The sequence below is a fragment of the Seriola dumerili genome, unplaced genomic scaffold, assembly GCF_002260705.1.
Source record: "Seriola dumerili isolate Sdu_G_001 unplaced genomic scaffold, Sdu_1.0 BDQW01000003.1, whole genome shotgun sequence".
Classification (NCBI taxonomy): Eukaryota; Metazoa; Chordata; class Actinopteri; order Carangiformes; family Carangidae; genus Seriola; species Seriola dumerili.
This window is the reverse complement of record NW_019174258.1, coordinates 3352182-3368803: the sequence shown is the minus strand read 5'-3', so window position 1 is coordinate 3368803 and position 16622 is coordinate 3352182. Positions and strand designations below refer to the sequence as shown.

At 40.3% G+C, this 16622-nt stretch overlaps 1 protein-coding gene across 1 annotated transcript in view; it reads left to right on the top strand.

Annotated features, from left to right (window-relative positions):
- Positions 1-16622, top strand: part of LOC111219088 (CUB and sushi domain-containing protein 1-like) — a 303797-nt gene that overhangs the window by 269415 nt on the left and 17760 nt on the right. The window contains exons 56-62 of the mRNA XM_022741679.1: positions 2175-2348; positions 2661-2834; positions 4558-4746; positions 7843-8019; positions 10134-10319; positions 13729-13905; positions 14537-14722. Of these exons, the coding sequence (XP_022597400.1) occupies positions 2175-2348; positions 2661-2834; positions 4558-4746; positions 7843-8019; positions 10134-10319; positions 13729-13905; positions 14537-14722 (1263 nt within the window). The remainder of the gene's footprint in view (positions 1-2174; positions 2349-2660; positions 2835-4557; positions 4747-7842; positions 8020-10133; positions 10320-13728; positions 13906-14536; positions 14723-16622) is intronic.

Below are 16622 nucleotides of genomic sequence, written 5' to 3'. Positions count from 1 at the left end.
GTGTAGTTTGTCTAAACTGTTTAAATCAAAGGCTTACAGGAATCTTGCATTGAAGATCTCTTGTATCACTTTTTGTACATTTTTTATAGCTCTGTTTAGCATCCATTGTGGTTAGTGCCTGGTATCAAGTGTCAGACTGGTGGTATTTTCAATCATATATGATATAGAACCTAAAACATTTCACGGTGTGATGCCAAATTAATGGCTAGTGTGGTGGAAACTTGTTGTATTTATCTGCTATAAGTAGTGGTATCTCTATGTTCTGTTCAACAGGTGTACAGAGGGAAAGGCTGTGTGTCAAGTTTTTGTAAAGACTGATTTTTAATGGAAATGTGTGAATACATACATTTTATACATAAGTTTTATTACTGCAGGAATCTAGGTAAGGTCTATGGAGATTAGACCAGCAATAAGTAAGATAAACTGTGCACATGCCTCCCTAACTCAAATGATCTACTACTGAGCCATTTTATTACTTAATACATTAAGGGGCTTGATTTAGACCTTCAGTAAGCACTGACCAGAGATGATTAATCCTGATTTTACATGCATACTCTTCTCCAATGATTCAGCCTTGGAGTTACACACAGAATAAGAAATTTCATGCAGGATGCACATTTTATGTGATAAATGTTGTTATTCTGAAATTATGATATTAACAAGGGTGGGCAAAATAACCTAAACATTGATGTAAGAAGAGTTTAAATTTAAAGTCACTAAAGCATTATTTAAACACAGCTACAAATGTGTTTTTTATGTGGTTGAATGCCAGATAACTGTACTGCATTTGTCAAGATTTGGGTTAGGATTTAAAAACACACACACACACACACACACACACACACACACACACACACACACACACACACACACACACACACACACACACACACACACACACACACATCAGAATGTTGTTTATTCAAGCTGATAAAATCTTCTGATTGGCCTTCAACGTTAAGTGACTAATCCTTATGCTGTGATTATGTTAAGTCATTTCATATGAGGTCTTCTATTGTACCTCTCATAAAGTTTTTCTTAAGTAGTGAGTTTATAAACCCCCAAAAATTATATTTAGGGTTCCTATCAGTCTCATGCTGACATAAATAAGAAAACACAAGGTTTCTAACAAATAGATTGTATGCTCAGTTATTTTCACCCTGGAACACAACTCCTTTTGTATAATCTGATTTAATGGAATTTTATTTATTTGTTGAAGAAATGTGTCTCTTTCAAGAAAGCAAAACATCTGTTCCTCATAATTTTGGAAAGACTGTAATTTACAGTATTTCAGTGTTTAACAAGTGGTAGTTTTGCTCAATCCTCTGTGTGTTGTATTCAGGTGGTGCAGATATTGACACAATAAATCACAATTTGCTTCAGAAGAAATCTCAAACATGCCTGCTGCTGTAAACAGTTTTGGTATTCATGATAAAAGTCTTTTATACTTTTATATCTGCTGGGTCCGAGATGCTGTTAAAAGTGTCAAAAGTAGAAATATCAGCAGGAGTAATCTCTCATGAGTTTTGAAAAATAATCAATTTTCTATACGTCTGTTTTCACAATATCAATCATCATTCGAGAAAGTGTATCAAATCATTTCAGAAAAAACTGTATTAAATGCCGAATACATCAAAGGGTACTGGGCCTCAGTCATTGACTTCATGAGGCACAGGAACATGAAGGGAGGGATTGACTGTGAGACGCGGGTGATTGGTCTCTTAATAGTTGAAATGGTATTGAATACAATTCAACGATTTTCCACACCTAAGCCCTCAAGTTGTGTCCTGCAATTTACGTGCTCAGGTTTTAAGGGAATCATGAAAGGATGTGGTACTTCAAGGCCACTTAGAGAACACAGAGAAATTGTTTAAATGTGCTGATTTTAACAGACCATTAGAGTATCTATAATTGCTGCATGGTTACGACTGCGGTCACAGAGCCGCACTGTCTCTGAACACTGATCACTCTCTCACCATTTAGAGTTTGAGTATAGAAACAGCACCTGAATGTGGTTTGGGAGTGTAACTGCTCAGACAATCAGCTAAAGTAGCTTTATTAAGGCCATAACTACAGGAACATTGAACCAACACCAATGACTTTAAAGAGAAGAGAGTGAGTTTAAGTTGTTTTTCATTACAATGCATTAATCTCTATCATTCTGTCTCTTCTAGCTGGTCACTGTGACTCTCCGGATCGGATAGTCAATGGCCACATTAGTGGGGATGGCTCTAGTTACCGTGACACAGTGGTGTACCAGTGCATGTTAGGATATCGCCTAATTGGCACATCAGTCAGAATCTGCCAGCAAGACCATCGGTGGTCTGGAACAACACCCGTCTGTGTCCGTAAGTACTTTGTGATGCTAAAACTATTAGTTCATCAGCAGTGCATCATGATTTACTGCTCTGTCATTTACTGTGAAAAGATATAGTAAAACGATTTCCTTATATAATAAACAAGAATCTTAAAAGAAATGAAATATTTTAGGCTTTTCAGGATTGAAATTGTTCTTTCAGTGACAACCTTTATATGTTCCAGCAAAAAAAATGAAAATATTATAAATATATAATATAAATATTATAATATAAATGCCATTATGCTTCACATAATACTTTTTCCACACCTGCAATTTTTCATACTTTTCTCTACCCCCTCAGCGATCACTTGTGGTCATCCCGGCAACCCGGCCAACGGGCGGACCAATGGCAGCGAGTTCAACCTCAATGATGTTGTCAACTTCACCTGTAACAGAGGTTACATCCTCAGTGGAAATGCTCGTGCTCAGTGCCGACTCAACGGACAGTGGAGCAGCCCCCTACCTGTCTGCAAAGGTCACAAACACATATATTAACACAGAGTTACGGACTTATACCCATGTACGTCCCTATAGATGCATTAGTTGAATCAGTTCTGCAGATTAGACTACATAGAGTAGGATAAGGTGGTGTGGGCAGATGTGAAGAACAAGAAAAAGCTGTTGTGCAAATGTGCTTTGTCATTCAGTAATGCATCTTTCAGGTGCCTCCATTGTTTTCACTTTGAAATAATTACATTCAGATAGTTCTACTGATGTTGCCACCTCTCAACAGCAGGTGTGTAAGATGTCATTGTAATCAAATGGAATGATGGTTTCTAAAAAACATTAGATCCAACTAAACCACACATTTTAAATGGTCAGTATGTACTCAGTATTTGTTGGCTCAGTTTGCTTCTAGCTACAGTATGTCAACTGGAAAATTTTTGTGCAAATGTGCTGCCAGCAGACTGTTAAATTGTGAACTAAATAATTGTAGTGTAAACACACACTTACCATTGAGCTGTACTCAGCCACAATCAGTGTGGTATGTGTGTACGTGTCTATAAATAGATAAATAGACAAATTTAAATGTGCACACACAGACACACACACACAGCTGGGTACATGTCCAGAGACATGTTCCCCTCCTCTGCTAACCATGCGTGGACATTATACTACAAGCCTCCCCAGAACTCTGGTTGTGTAACTGTTATGATATACTAAAACACAAACGCACAGGCATTCAGCAAAGTCATGAGAGCAGATCGATAAAGTGTAGTTGCTCACATGGGTTTTCCATTGAAGGGATTCATTCTCGCTTGCTTGCTCTCTCCATCTCCCACACTTTTTCTGTGTGTGTCTCTCTCCCTCCCAGCAGCAGCTGTCAGTTATGAGACTGAAACTTTCTTTGTTCCCATAGGGTGCCAGACACACTTACATACACACACACACACACACACACACACACACACACCCATATCCATGTCCCCCATGGACTTGAAGTTGAGTGAATGTCAGTCTCCCCTGTGACATGTGGAAAATCAAACTCCACTCTTATTGGACTGGCATCCACCCAGAGAGCAGAGCAGAGTAGAAGGGACCAGAGGAGAGAGTAGAGAACAAAGAACTCCAGAGAACAAAGAAGGGTATGACAAAAGAGCAGTTTAGAAAAAAGCAGGATAGAGCAACAAGGACGATCTGAATTTCCAACACTGTGGTTCAGGGTTCAGCCTGTTCTCTGGTGGTTATGCTCTCATGGGGAGAGTCACTTAATTCTGAATTGATTATTTTGATGATTGGTACAAGCTGTATCTGAAATCACTCCCTATTTACTATACAGAGCACTATATTTACTGTTTGCCACATTGTTCACAATTAGTCCAAAAAAGTTTGTGCCCTTGGCGTTTATGCTACTTCCCCACAATGTTATCCATCAGATTTTATGGATGGATGCAGTCATGCAACAGTAAACCCGTCGATGATGACACAAAATGATGATGATTAATAAATGTCCAAAATCTCAGTTTACTGCTCTCCTCTCCTCTCCTCTCCTCTCTTCTCCTCCTCTCCTCTCCTCTCCTCTTTTAAATACTGCAGTTTTAACAGTAGTGTTTAGGTACTACTATTTTAGTAGACTTGACTTTTCCTAGCTACATGTGAACCGTGCTTGCCTAAAGAAAGTGGAGAAACATTTGTATCTACTTACTAACTATTTTAATACCGGAGGTTCAAACAATGTTTTCTGCTCTCTTCTGCAGTTGTAAACTGTTCGGACCCCGGCCATGTGGAGAATGGTGTGCGCCAGTCAGGCCTACGTTACCCAGAAGTCTTCAGCTATGGCGTAAGTGTGGCAATCCACTGTAAACGAGGCTTCTACCTGCTGGGCTCTGCGCTTCTCACATGTCAGCATGATGGACGGTGGGACCGACCAATCCCTCGCTGCCAAGGTATGGATGGACAAATACAGGTAGTTTGAAAATTATTTGAATTGAGAGGAACAATGACAATACAGGGTTAGGAGACCGATGAGAGATGAACAGACACAGAGAGAAGTAGATTAAAATTCATAGCCATATAAAGAAAATGTTGGTCACAACTTTTTGGAATTCTATAAAAGAAATATGTACAAAGGTTTGTCATGTTGAACACAAGTCATCATAGGCAGGTGCATTTCTATTTATTTTTCTTTATATTTGTCAGGAAAAGCAATTTGAGGAGTGAAATGGCTTGAAGAGCCACTGGGAGGAAGATGAGGAGCGAATGAGGAGCTGGGAGTGTAAGAGAGGGTTAAAGGGAGAAAATGGGGGGGAGCAATCATAAAAGGAGGGCGAGAGTATGAAAGAAAGAGGCTTAAAGGTTTGTGTGTGTGTGTGTGTGTGTGTACAGAAAAAATAGGTGAGCATGTGTCTCTTAGGGCAACAGGCGTTCTTGTCAGAGGGCTACCATGGCTGATAGAAACATAGAGATTAAACTAGAGAGCAATATAGAGAGAAGGAGACTGGTTCAGAGATGAAGAGAGAAACAGAGAGAGGCGAACAGGACTGCAGAACAGGGACACAGCAACAGAGAGGTAGAGATGAGGAATCAGTGAGAGGGACAGACACTGGTGAGACGCCAGTGTCTGTGCATCGAGCATTACATTCAAGAAACAAGGTGTTATCTGAAAATTGGGGGGAGAGGGGTGGTGACTGGGGCATGGGGTATGAAGTAATACAATTTGGGGGTAAGGGGAGATATCGGTGGACCAGTCACTTGGCAGAAATAGAAAATCGAGAGCAGTTTCACATCTGTGTCCTCCAGAAACCTGTGCTCTGTAAAACTAGTTTTCGATACAGATGAGAGGGCGAGTGACTCTTTTTAAGTTTTCTAACTATTTAATTTAATTTGAGATGAGTTATTGGTTCTCTCTCTCTCAGGCAATTCAATTAAACCCATTAAAAAATAAAGTTTACTGCCATAACTACACTGCTCAAAAAAATTAAGGGAACACTTAATCATCACAGTATAACACCAAGTCAGTTGGACTTCAGGGATATCAATCTGTCCATTTAGGAAGCACAAGTGATTGTGAATCAATTTCACCTGCTTTGGTGCAAATGAAAGTGCCAACAGGTGCAATGGAGAGGCAAAAGCAAGACACAGACAGTTGCTCTCTCCTGATCCTTCCTGACTAATTCTTCTCTAGTTTTGTTTTTTGCTAGTGTCCTTGTCACTACTGGTAGCATGAGGTGGTACCTGCAGCCCAGTCAGGTTGCACAGGTATTACAGCTCCTCCAGGATGGCACATCCATACCTGCCGTCGCAAGAAGGTTTGCTGTGTCTCCCAGCACAGTCTCATGAGCATGGGGGGGGTACCAGGAGACTGGCCATGACACGAGGAGAGCCGGACAGGGCCGTAGGAGGGCATCAACCCAGCAGCAGGAGTGTTACCTGCTGTTTTGTGCCAGGAGGAGCACTGCCAGAGCCCTACAAAATGACCTCCAGCAGACTACTGGTGTGCATGTTTCTGACCAAACTGTCAGAAACTCGATGAGGGTGGCACAAGGGCCCGACGTCCTCCAGTGGGACCTGTGATCACAGCCCAGCACCGTGCAGCTAGATTGGCAGGTTCACACTGGCAGGTTTGGCAGTGGGTCAGTGATGGTCTGGGGAGGCAAATCCTTGGAGGGTCGCACAGACCTCCATGTCATAGCCAACGTTACCCTGACTGCGGTACCGGGATGAAATCCTCAGAGCCATTGTCAGAGCTTACGCTGGTGCAGTGGGCCCTGGGTTCCTCCTGGTGCAGGACAATGCCCGGCCTCGTGTGGCCAGAGTGTGTAGGCAGTTCCTGGGTGACGAAGGCATTGATGCCATTGACTGACCCTCATGTTCCCCTGACCTAAATCCAATTGAGCACCTATGGCACGTTATGTATTGGTGCATCCGACGCCGCCAAGTACCGCCGCAGATGGTCCAGGAGCTCAGTGATGCCCTGATCCAGGTCTGGGAGGAGATCCCCCAGGGCACCATCCGCCCACTCATCAGGAGCATGCCCAGATGTTGTGGGGAGTGCATACGGGCATGTGGGGCCATACACACTACTGAGTCACATTATGAGTTGCCGTGATGCAAGTTGGATCAGCCTGTGAATTCAATTTTTTTTGCTTTGGTTTTGGGTGTGATTGTGAATCCGGAGCTGTCAATGGGTTGATGGTTTTGGTTTCCATTGACTGTTGTTACGTCATTTTGTTCTCAACAATTTATACAATGTACATCAGTGAAGATTTTCAACTTGAATAATTCATTCATCAAGATTGGATGTATGATTTAAGTGTCCCTTAATTGTTTTGAGCGGTGTATATACCACCATACTGCCAATACTGCCATAATCATGTGTGTACAAGTTATATTGTAAAATTACAAATGGCATTAACCTAATGATTAAGGTGCCTACCACATAACCACAAAGTCCTCAGTTCAATTCCAGCTGGGTTTCTTTGTTGCATGTCATACCTTCTCTCTTTCCAAAAACGTACTGTCTATCGCTACATCAAATTAAGGCAAAAATGCCAAAAAGGGGGATAAATGGGGTAAGCAAAGGAAACCTGCTATGTAATATCCAGTTGATAAAAGATTTGTAAGTTAAATGTCTTGATTATTTAAAAAAAAAAAAAAAGAACTCTGTTTTTTTTTTGTGTTTTTTTTTTGGACAGTAAATTCAATTTCTTTTTATCTTTTCCATTTTATCTTGATCTAGTTCACTGATCCCTCTCTCTTTCTCTATTTCCCATGTGTGCACTTTGACACAACTACACACACTAACAAAAACAACAAACACTTACGTTAATCTCACCCTCTCCCTTGCTGTCACCCTATCCCTCTAACTGTCTACTGCAATGACCCAGCTGCACCACCTAATGCAGTAGTATCTGGAATCTATAGTTGGACACAATCCGACACACTCAAACACACACACACACACACACACACACACACACACACACACACACACACACACTAATACTTCCTCTCTCTTTCTTAAAATCTATCACTGTCTCTAGCTATTTCCTGTGGAGACCCCGGTGTACCCCCAAATGCAGTAGTGTCTGGAACCCACAGTTGGACATACAGTTCCGTGCTGCAGTACTCCTGTCTGCCTGGGGGGGTGCTGATCGGCAATGCTACTCGCCACTGTCAGGAGGATGGCACGTGGAGCGGAGCGCCACCGTACTGCACTGGTAACAGCACAGCAGTCGATGAAACAGCATGCCATAGTGGTTTTCAGCTTGTAGAATAGCAGAGCTTAGATATTTGGTCAGTTACATTATCATTCATTTTTGTACAGTGCTGAGACTGAGACTGCCAACAGGGAAATCTGTTTCATGAAATTACAATATATGCCATTTAAATAATGAAGATGTTTACAACATAACAGACAGACATAGCTAGTATGTCTCCAAACCACTGCCAGGGGAAGTGATGTGGATAGATGAGGCCACATAAATAAAATACAAATAAAAACTACTGAAATACGAAACAGCAACTTCAGTAACAATAAAACAGAATAAAACAAAATAAATAAATAAATACTGAATAACTTTAATACAATAAAATCACTGCTAAACATAAAATCTATGACTTTAGAGTGAACTAAAGAATAAAACCTGTTTATTTAGTGAGCAAGAGATAAAACTGGTTCAGCTGTAAAAAAAAAAAAAGATAAAAAAGATTTTAAAAAAAAGCATCACCTAGTCTGTTGTAATGAGTTTTTTCACTTGAGAATAAAGATGTCTTCTGTGTGTTGTTGCTCCAGCATAACATACTGCATAATGTCAGCTTTAGCCTATGCTGTGCTAAATGACAATAACAGATATTGACAAGTGAAATATGTGAAATATGATGCCTTTCAGAAATTCATTTCAAATTCCAGACTCGCATTTCATGACATTACATTACATTTACTCATTTGGCAGATGCTTTTATCCAAAGCAACTTACAAGTGAGGGACAAGACTAAAGCTTCAGTGCTTTGAAAGTGTTTTTGTTCTTTAGATCTGTGGGTATGATGTGCTTTAGGCAGATAATGACAGTGCCAGACTGTCAACCAGGCCACTGCATAGGTGAAGTTTACTTTTCACAGTGGTATAATTTGAAAAAAGGCACTGAGACATAAATCTATATGAGCATGTGTTCAAGGACATATAGTTTCCACAATTTCAGACACAAATCGCATACCAGAAGTATGGCATGTGATTTAATGAATGAATCACTTAAAGTCAGTCACTTAAAGTAAACTCATTTACTAATCTGTGCCAAGCATTTCAACATTTTTCAAACTCTTTTTAAACAGCATTATACTAAAGTTTAGTAATTTGCTGGTGCGTTGAATAAAATAAAACGTCACCATTTGACAATCCCACTCGTCCAAGTGGTCTTGATAAAATAGTATGTCATTAGCATCAGAGCAAGACTGCAAAATTGACATAATTGTGTTACCAGTTTAAACTGAGCTGCACTGTATAGAACTCTGCTTGAGCGGCATGTGTAAGAAACGGGCAGGGGAAAGGAAGTGGAAGAGTCCTGGTTTGCTACTCAGGTTGTAAGTGTTGCTCTACAGTAGGCTTATGCAGATCCCACAACACTACAACTGATCATTTCCAAACTCAGCATCAACTGTCTCTACAGCTGAAATGCAATTAGCTTACTCTGCTGGCCTCAAAACAGAGCGCTCAGCAGGGCAGAATCCATCTTGCAGCTGAAGACCTCATTGAGATGCAAGACGCTGCATTTGGAGCTGTACCCTGTTAAACTCACAAATCCCTACCGATGGAACTTAAGCTGCTAAAATTGTGACACGCTCAGTGCTTTTAATGCTAGAACAATTTGGCATAGCCTAAATGCAAAGTACAGTTTTACAAAGTGTGCGTGCGTGCGTGTGTGTGTGTGTGTGTGTGTCATTGTATATGGAAGACTGAGTACGCAAAACATTTGTGCATTTTCTGCAATATAGATTATGAGATGACTAATATCGCAAATGCTTTTTAGTGGATGTTGTTGACCTGAAGCATGAATGCACACATATATATTTTTAGCATGGTGGGTCCAGTGTGGGACAACCTCCTGATCCTGTATTTCACCATTTAGTTACATAAAATCACTAAAACCTATTAGAAGGGTAATGGACATCAGTTGAATGCAGCTGAGTGTATTTAGCTTTGCAGTGCATGTGGTTGCCTTTGTGTCTCATCAGTTCAGGACTGCGTGGGTGTCCTTGGCTGCCTCAGTGGTGTGTATGTGTCTGGCTATTGATGTGTGTCCAGTACATTAACTTTATGTCTCTTTTCTCACTATAGGTGTAAGTCCAGGAGTCTGTGGGGACCCAGGGATCCCTCCCCACGGGGCCCGTCTGGGAGGGCAAGAATTTAAAACCAAGAGCCTGTTGCGTTTCAGCTGTGAGGCAGGATACAGTCTGACTGGCTCAGCTGAAAGGACCTGCCTGCACAATGGCACCTGGAGCGGCACGCAGCCTGTCTGTCAAGGTGGGGACATGTCGCAACGACTATTTACCTGACTTGTGTGGCTATGTTAAAATTTGATTCTACTGACAGATGAGACAAAAGTCATTAGAAACCTATACTGCAACTAACACTTCAAACAGCATACACACCATTTTTTATAGAGATAACATTCTTAATTCTGCCATATCACTTGGTTATTTCATGTTGAATATCAAAACAATGAAATTTTCCTGGAGTCAAAATAGATATTGATGGGCTGTTACACACTATTTTCCATTCATATGAACACTTCATTAATGCTGTTTTATTAAAAGGCTGTGACAACATAGCATATGATGAATTTTCTTATTAGAAATCATCATACATTTTGATAGCAAGTGATCCCTGAATTATTTTGAGGTTACCTTTTGTTCCCAAACCACTTTATAAAGAACACTGCTGTAAAAATAAATTTATGCAGATTTTGTATCAGCACCCTGCATTTGCGGCATATAGACTTAATTATTCAGCCTTTAATGTCAAAATAAATCAGCTCAGTCGAACAGCTTAATCTGTTCTTTGGAGAATATAACATGTAACATCAGGCTACATCACTTGGTGACATTTGATGTCATTTGGTGCTTGGTGCCACATGCTACTGACAGTAAGCAACTAATCCATTGCCAAATATACCTTAAAGCACATTACATACATTTTACAGTGTACATTGTACATTATAGTTATTGTGTAGGTGAAGCTTACTCATTGCTTATACATGAATGCATTGAGATGGATGTAATTCATAAAATGAAGCAAAGTGAGTATATTTGTGTAGTGAAATGCAGAAGTTTAACTTAAACTACACTATGAATTGTCATTCTTCATCTGATTTCTCACTTAACCACTGCAGTCTGTAATTCATACAATTGCCACACAAGACAAGAAGAAACCTTTTCCCTAAGTGGTGATTTGGTATGTACACTGACCGATAACTAACTTGACATTCAACAGAAAAAAAATCCAGTTCATATAATGTAAGAGCCTCACAGCAATAGCAGTTGTGTGTGTGTGTGTGTGTGTGTGTGTGTGTCTGTGTGTGTGTGTGTGTGTGTGTGTGTGTGTGTGTGTGTGTGTGCGCACGCGCGCACATATGCATGTGCATGTTTATATCTGTGTGGCCCACATACAAAGGACTGAAGTGTGTCACTCCTGACTGACTGAGCTGGATCTTCCACAGCACTGTGGTAATAAAGTGCATCCTATACAACAGCAGTTTTCAAAGACACTTAAAACCCATGGGAGTGTAGGGGAAATTAAAGTGAGTCCCCAAAGTGCGTTAGGCACACTGGAATCCTGAGCTGCTGCCTGTGTTATGCTCCCTATTACCAACTATGTGAGGTGGGTTGAATAAAACACTGCTGACATTAACTCCGTTGTACCCTGATGCAGATTTTAGATTGAGTTAGATAGATGCACTGTTCTAGCAGTAATTTTAGTGGATAGCGGGAGGAAGAGTGAGTCATACAGTTTTGTGTACTCTTATATATTATTGTGAGGCTGTGACCCGAACACCACCAGTATACTAAATATAGAACAGAGAAAAGCATAAAGGCCAAGCTGACTTAAATGAGAAAAATAAGCAGTGGATCTGTTCAGATAACTTTAAATATATTTGGCTACTAAATTGCAGCTTTAGTTTGAAATGTTTAATACCAAAGTGCCATATATTTTGACCAATGTTTTTACATTTAAAAAAACAAATGTCAATCATTGCTACATAGAATTTAGTTTTTTTTTTTTTTTAAATCACTCAGATGTGTTAATAGAAATCCGCAATGATTTTCTTTCACTCCAGCAATCAATATTTCAGATTGTATCTCATTTTGGAATAAAACTCTAACAGAAGCAACCGTCTCCCAGTACTAAAAGACGCAGGACTCTGAACTGAAGTGATATCAAGCAGTTGAGCTGCTTTGTGGACAGTGTGTGGTTCAGACTGTCTGACAGTTTAGCAATGAATTTAACTTCTATTGAGTCATGGTTTGCCTACATGTACTGAATCACTAACATCAAAATCTAGCCCTTTAGCCTTACAGACACCCCTCACACACACACACACACACACACACACACACCTTAGAGTTATGTGTCTTTTTCCTTGTGTGTGTGTGTGTCTGTGTAACGCTAATTATTTATTTCTGTCCACAGTTGTTTTTCATTAAGCTAATAGTGGTTAAAAGCTGATTCAGAAAGGATGAGACATCTATCACTGGGACAAAAACACAAAGAAATGCATACACACATCCAGACAAATACACACACAAATACAGACTGTCGCTCACACCACACGTACTTATCACACACACAGACACAAACAGTAAGCTGCTGTAGACATACACACATAGCTTTGCATGATGTTCATGTCCACCTACACACCCTGTCACACACACACACTCTTGGACAGAGCTTTTAAGGGCTCTAACTAATGAATCCTGTCAATAGGTGTCTGATTGTTAAAGGCCGTCAGCTGTCATGATCTTATTAGCGAAATGTGCTGTGGTTAGTTGCTAATTCCTGTCGCTTCTGTTAATGTGCTGCGCCAGCAAACTTAAGATCGATGGATCACTACTGTAGAGTCTTAGTCCTTCTCCCTCTGCATTCTTGTGTCCTCTCTGACAGTTTTGTCTTACAGACCAACAGTGGTTCAAAAACAAAGGGATGGATAAAGATCCTTGGCTTTGACTTGTCTAAAAGAAAAGTTTAATACTGTGAGAACAACGCACTGTATGGGCTTTAGTGCACAGCCTGTTGTAGCAGCTGTGAAGATGAACACTAGTGTGTCTTAATGCATGTTGCAATGTCAAGCCTAAAGCCATTCTCAAATTATAAATATGTATCCTCTGTGCTCTTATTGCTAAGACTTTGTTTTCCCCAAGATAACCATGGAAGGACATTGTCCACAAGTACTGACTGATAATTAGCTTCACAACCCCGCTGCATGACCAATGCTTCTTCTAACTGTTATTTGTTTTTTCCACAGTTGTTGGACGTCTAACGATGATCTTATGCAAAACGCTGTTGCACACATATCTGCAGACATCATGTCTCGTTTTTTAACAACACGCAGTACCTTGGAGCATCTTAAGGCTTGGTGTTTTGCTCAGTGGCACTTATAGTGGGTGCTATAGATATATTACCAGCCTCTAGCACACTAGTGGAATGCTGTACATCTGCCATTCAGTGCTGGGAATCAATCCAACTACCTTTACTTATTAATCAGCCTCACTACCTCAAGGTCTCATATTTTATGTTATTTCCAGCTGACTCCAGTGATAATCTCATTATTTCAGCCCACAGCTGATCAGCCTTGAGTGACAGCAACACAGTATTGCTCACACTGATTTTATCAGTATGATTAATCACTGCTGTTTAATATTTCCTCAATTCTCAGCTGTATCCTGTGGTAACCCTGGCACCCCAGCACACGGCAGAATAGTGTTCAGTGATGGCATCACCTTCGGGAACTCGGTGGCTTATGCATGCTGGGAAGGCTTCAAAACATCAGGCCTGACCACAAGACACTGCACAACAAATGGGACATGGACGGGACAACCCCCAGACTGCACAGGTAGGAGAGGTTTAATGGTATAGCCTCATCACTGTTGTTTTTATTAGTGGTAACAGCAGGGATGTAGTCATTATCATGAAACATTTGCAAAAGTCGAACTAGCTTTATTCGCTATAGCACTGAAGCTAGTTCTGCAAATAATATCAGTGTTGGTATATGCAGAGTAATATTTTTTTTAGCAAAGGATATAGTAGAGTAGCATAAATCGTGCATGGACTAGGGGAGCCTGCTGCTGTGCAGATGCAAAACTGTGAAAGGTTGTTGTGTCTGAGTTTTCAGTTTGTGTAGTTTAAGTGAGCCAGACAGAGGTTTGGGGAAAAGGAGAAAAAGAAGGTGGGAGGTAGATGAAATGAAGCGGAGATGTGCTTCAGGGAAGTTAAGGAAGGCAGACGGTGAGAAAGTCGAGTAGGAGGGCGAGGTTAAGGGGCAAGCAGAGAGAAGTAAAAACATAGTTTTTCAGACTATGCTAGAAATCACGGTAAGATATAGTAAGAAAGATTAGAAGTCCAAGAATGTCACTTCCCTGGTGCACTTCTACACTCCTGCAGGCTTGCTGGAACAACATCATCGACACACACTGCACCTACTGTATTCGTGACTTGTCTTATAAAATTTCTCCCACCTCCTATAGTGATCAGTTGCGGAGACCCTGGGCCGGTAGCCAATGGGATCTATCTCGGAAATGAGTTTACCTTCAACCACACAGTGACCTACCGCTGTAACCCTGGTCACTTGATGGAACCACCTGGACCTGGACGAAGTGTTCTGCGTTGCACTAAAGATGGAACCTGGAACCAAACCAAACCCAACTGTAAAGGTGAGAAGAACCAACACTCATAGCACCCACTCCCCAAGTAAAACAGGACACGAAATGCAACTTTTGAATTTATCTAAAAATAGAATCTGCATCGAGGGATCTGCTGGACAGTCAGCCAAGAGTAGTTCTTTTGAGGCCAATACCAGTTTTTTTTATTTAAGAGTAATTGAAAAATATATACAATATGTAAGTATATAAAATATGTTATGAAAGACACATTTTACAATAAACATGACCATTTCAAAAACATAACACTAGCAGCAAATATTATGGTAGATATAGTGTAGATTTGTAGAAAAAATTAATTAACATCAATAACAACTATCAACAAAATAAAAAAATAGGGCCAAAAATGTAAAAGTGCAGTCTATAAAACTTGAACTGTACTGAACTATATGCTATAGAAAATAGATTTAAGTAGAGTGTGGTATGGGCAAGCACGCATTATGAACATTTAATTAAATTTTGAGAGTTGATATTGGCAACCCATCACCAATCAATAATTCATATTTATGTATAAATGTATCCTTAATTTACTGATATGTTTTTGTGTTTGTCTATGAGATGCAAGCAAAGTATTATTGATTTTGAGTAGCTGAACCCGAATAGCAAGTATATATATATATATATATATATACACCAAGATGCAGTTAAATTCTACAGTGCAGCTGAACACCATATAGAACATGACTTGAAGGGGAAAACATATCAAGTCTCAATGTAACAGAAATCTAACAACAAGGTATTTAATAGTAAAGAATAACAATGGTAATTATTGTTATAGAGCTGTGCAGTTGCACTAAAAAGCCTGACAAAATCAAGTGGCAATTTAAATAAGAACAGCAGTATGCCAATGCAAGATGGCATAATAAAATAACATATTGTGACTTTAGCAGTGCATTAGAAAGAGGCCAAGGGAAGATTAACATTTCTCTTTACAATAACAGAGTGTTAAAATGGGGTTTATTTCCTGAAAGCCCTCTGTTCTTCACAAACACAAAGGGGAAAATAAAAAAGAATGCATTAAAATAAAATGAGCTGGAGTTTTACAACAGCCCATATTTAGAGTTTAGACTATGATACTCAACAACAGTAAAAGGGAATGTTTCCTGAGATCCTCCCTGCCGCTTCTTCCCACAAACAGAAACTCTCCGGCTGGCTCCTGCAGTTGCAGAGGCTTTGAACTGAGATGAAAAAACTGAGAAAACAGGGGCAGAGAGGCTACTGAGAGGGAACCGGAGAGAGAGATGCAGACAGAGGGAAAACAGAGAAGTGAAAGATACTGTAGGTGATAGAAAATGAGACTCGGGCAGGAAATTGAAAAGTGAGAAATAGAGGGGAAAAGACAGAATGGGAGAGATACAAGTAGGAAAAGGCTGGAAGTCCTCTCTCTCTTTCTGTTTCTCTTCCTTTGGTTCCTTTGGTTCCTTTCCTGTCTTTTCTTCTCTGCCCTCCTTCGCTCCTCCCCCTGCTCTCGAGGTTCTACTGTTCACATCTTTTTGTTCATCTCCCCTGTTTTCATCCCCTCTGTTTTCATCCACTTCAAACAATCCACAAGTCTTCATTTGATCCTGTTTTGGAACAGCAGCTTCTTCACACACAGGCACACATGCACACACAGAAACATATTGAATGAAGGAGTTGTAAGACATGAAAGTGTTGCTTGACAGGCTATATGAATCAAGTGAGACGTAGAAAGAAGGAGAGATTGAGCAAGCAAAGCAGTGAGGAGGAAGGATAATGGAGGGAGGTAGAGGAAGAAAGACTGAGGGAGTTAAAGGAGGAGAGAGGAGGCGGAGGAAGAACAGAACGGATGAATAGGTGTATTGGAAGAAAACATTAGAGAGACACAAAAACACAAAAAGACTCAAGAGTAATGCAGAGATTAAGAAAGACAGAA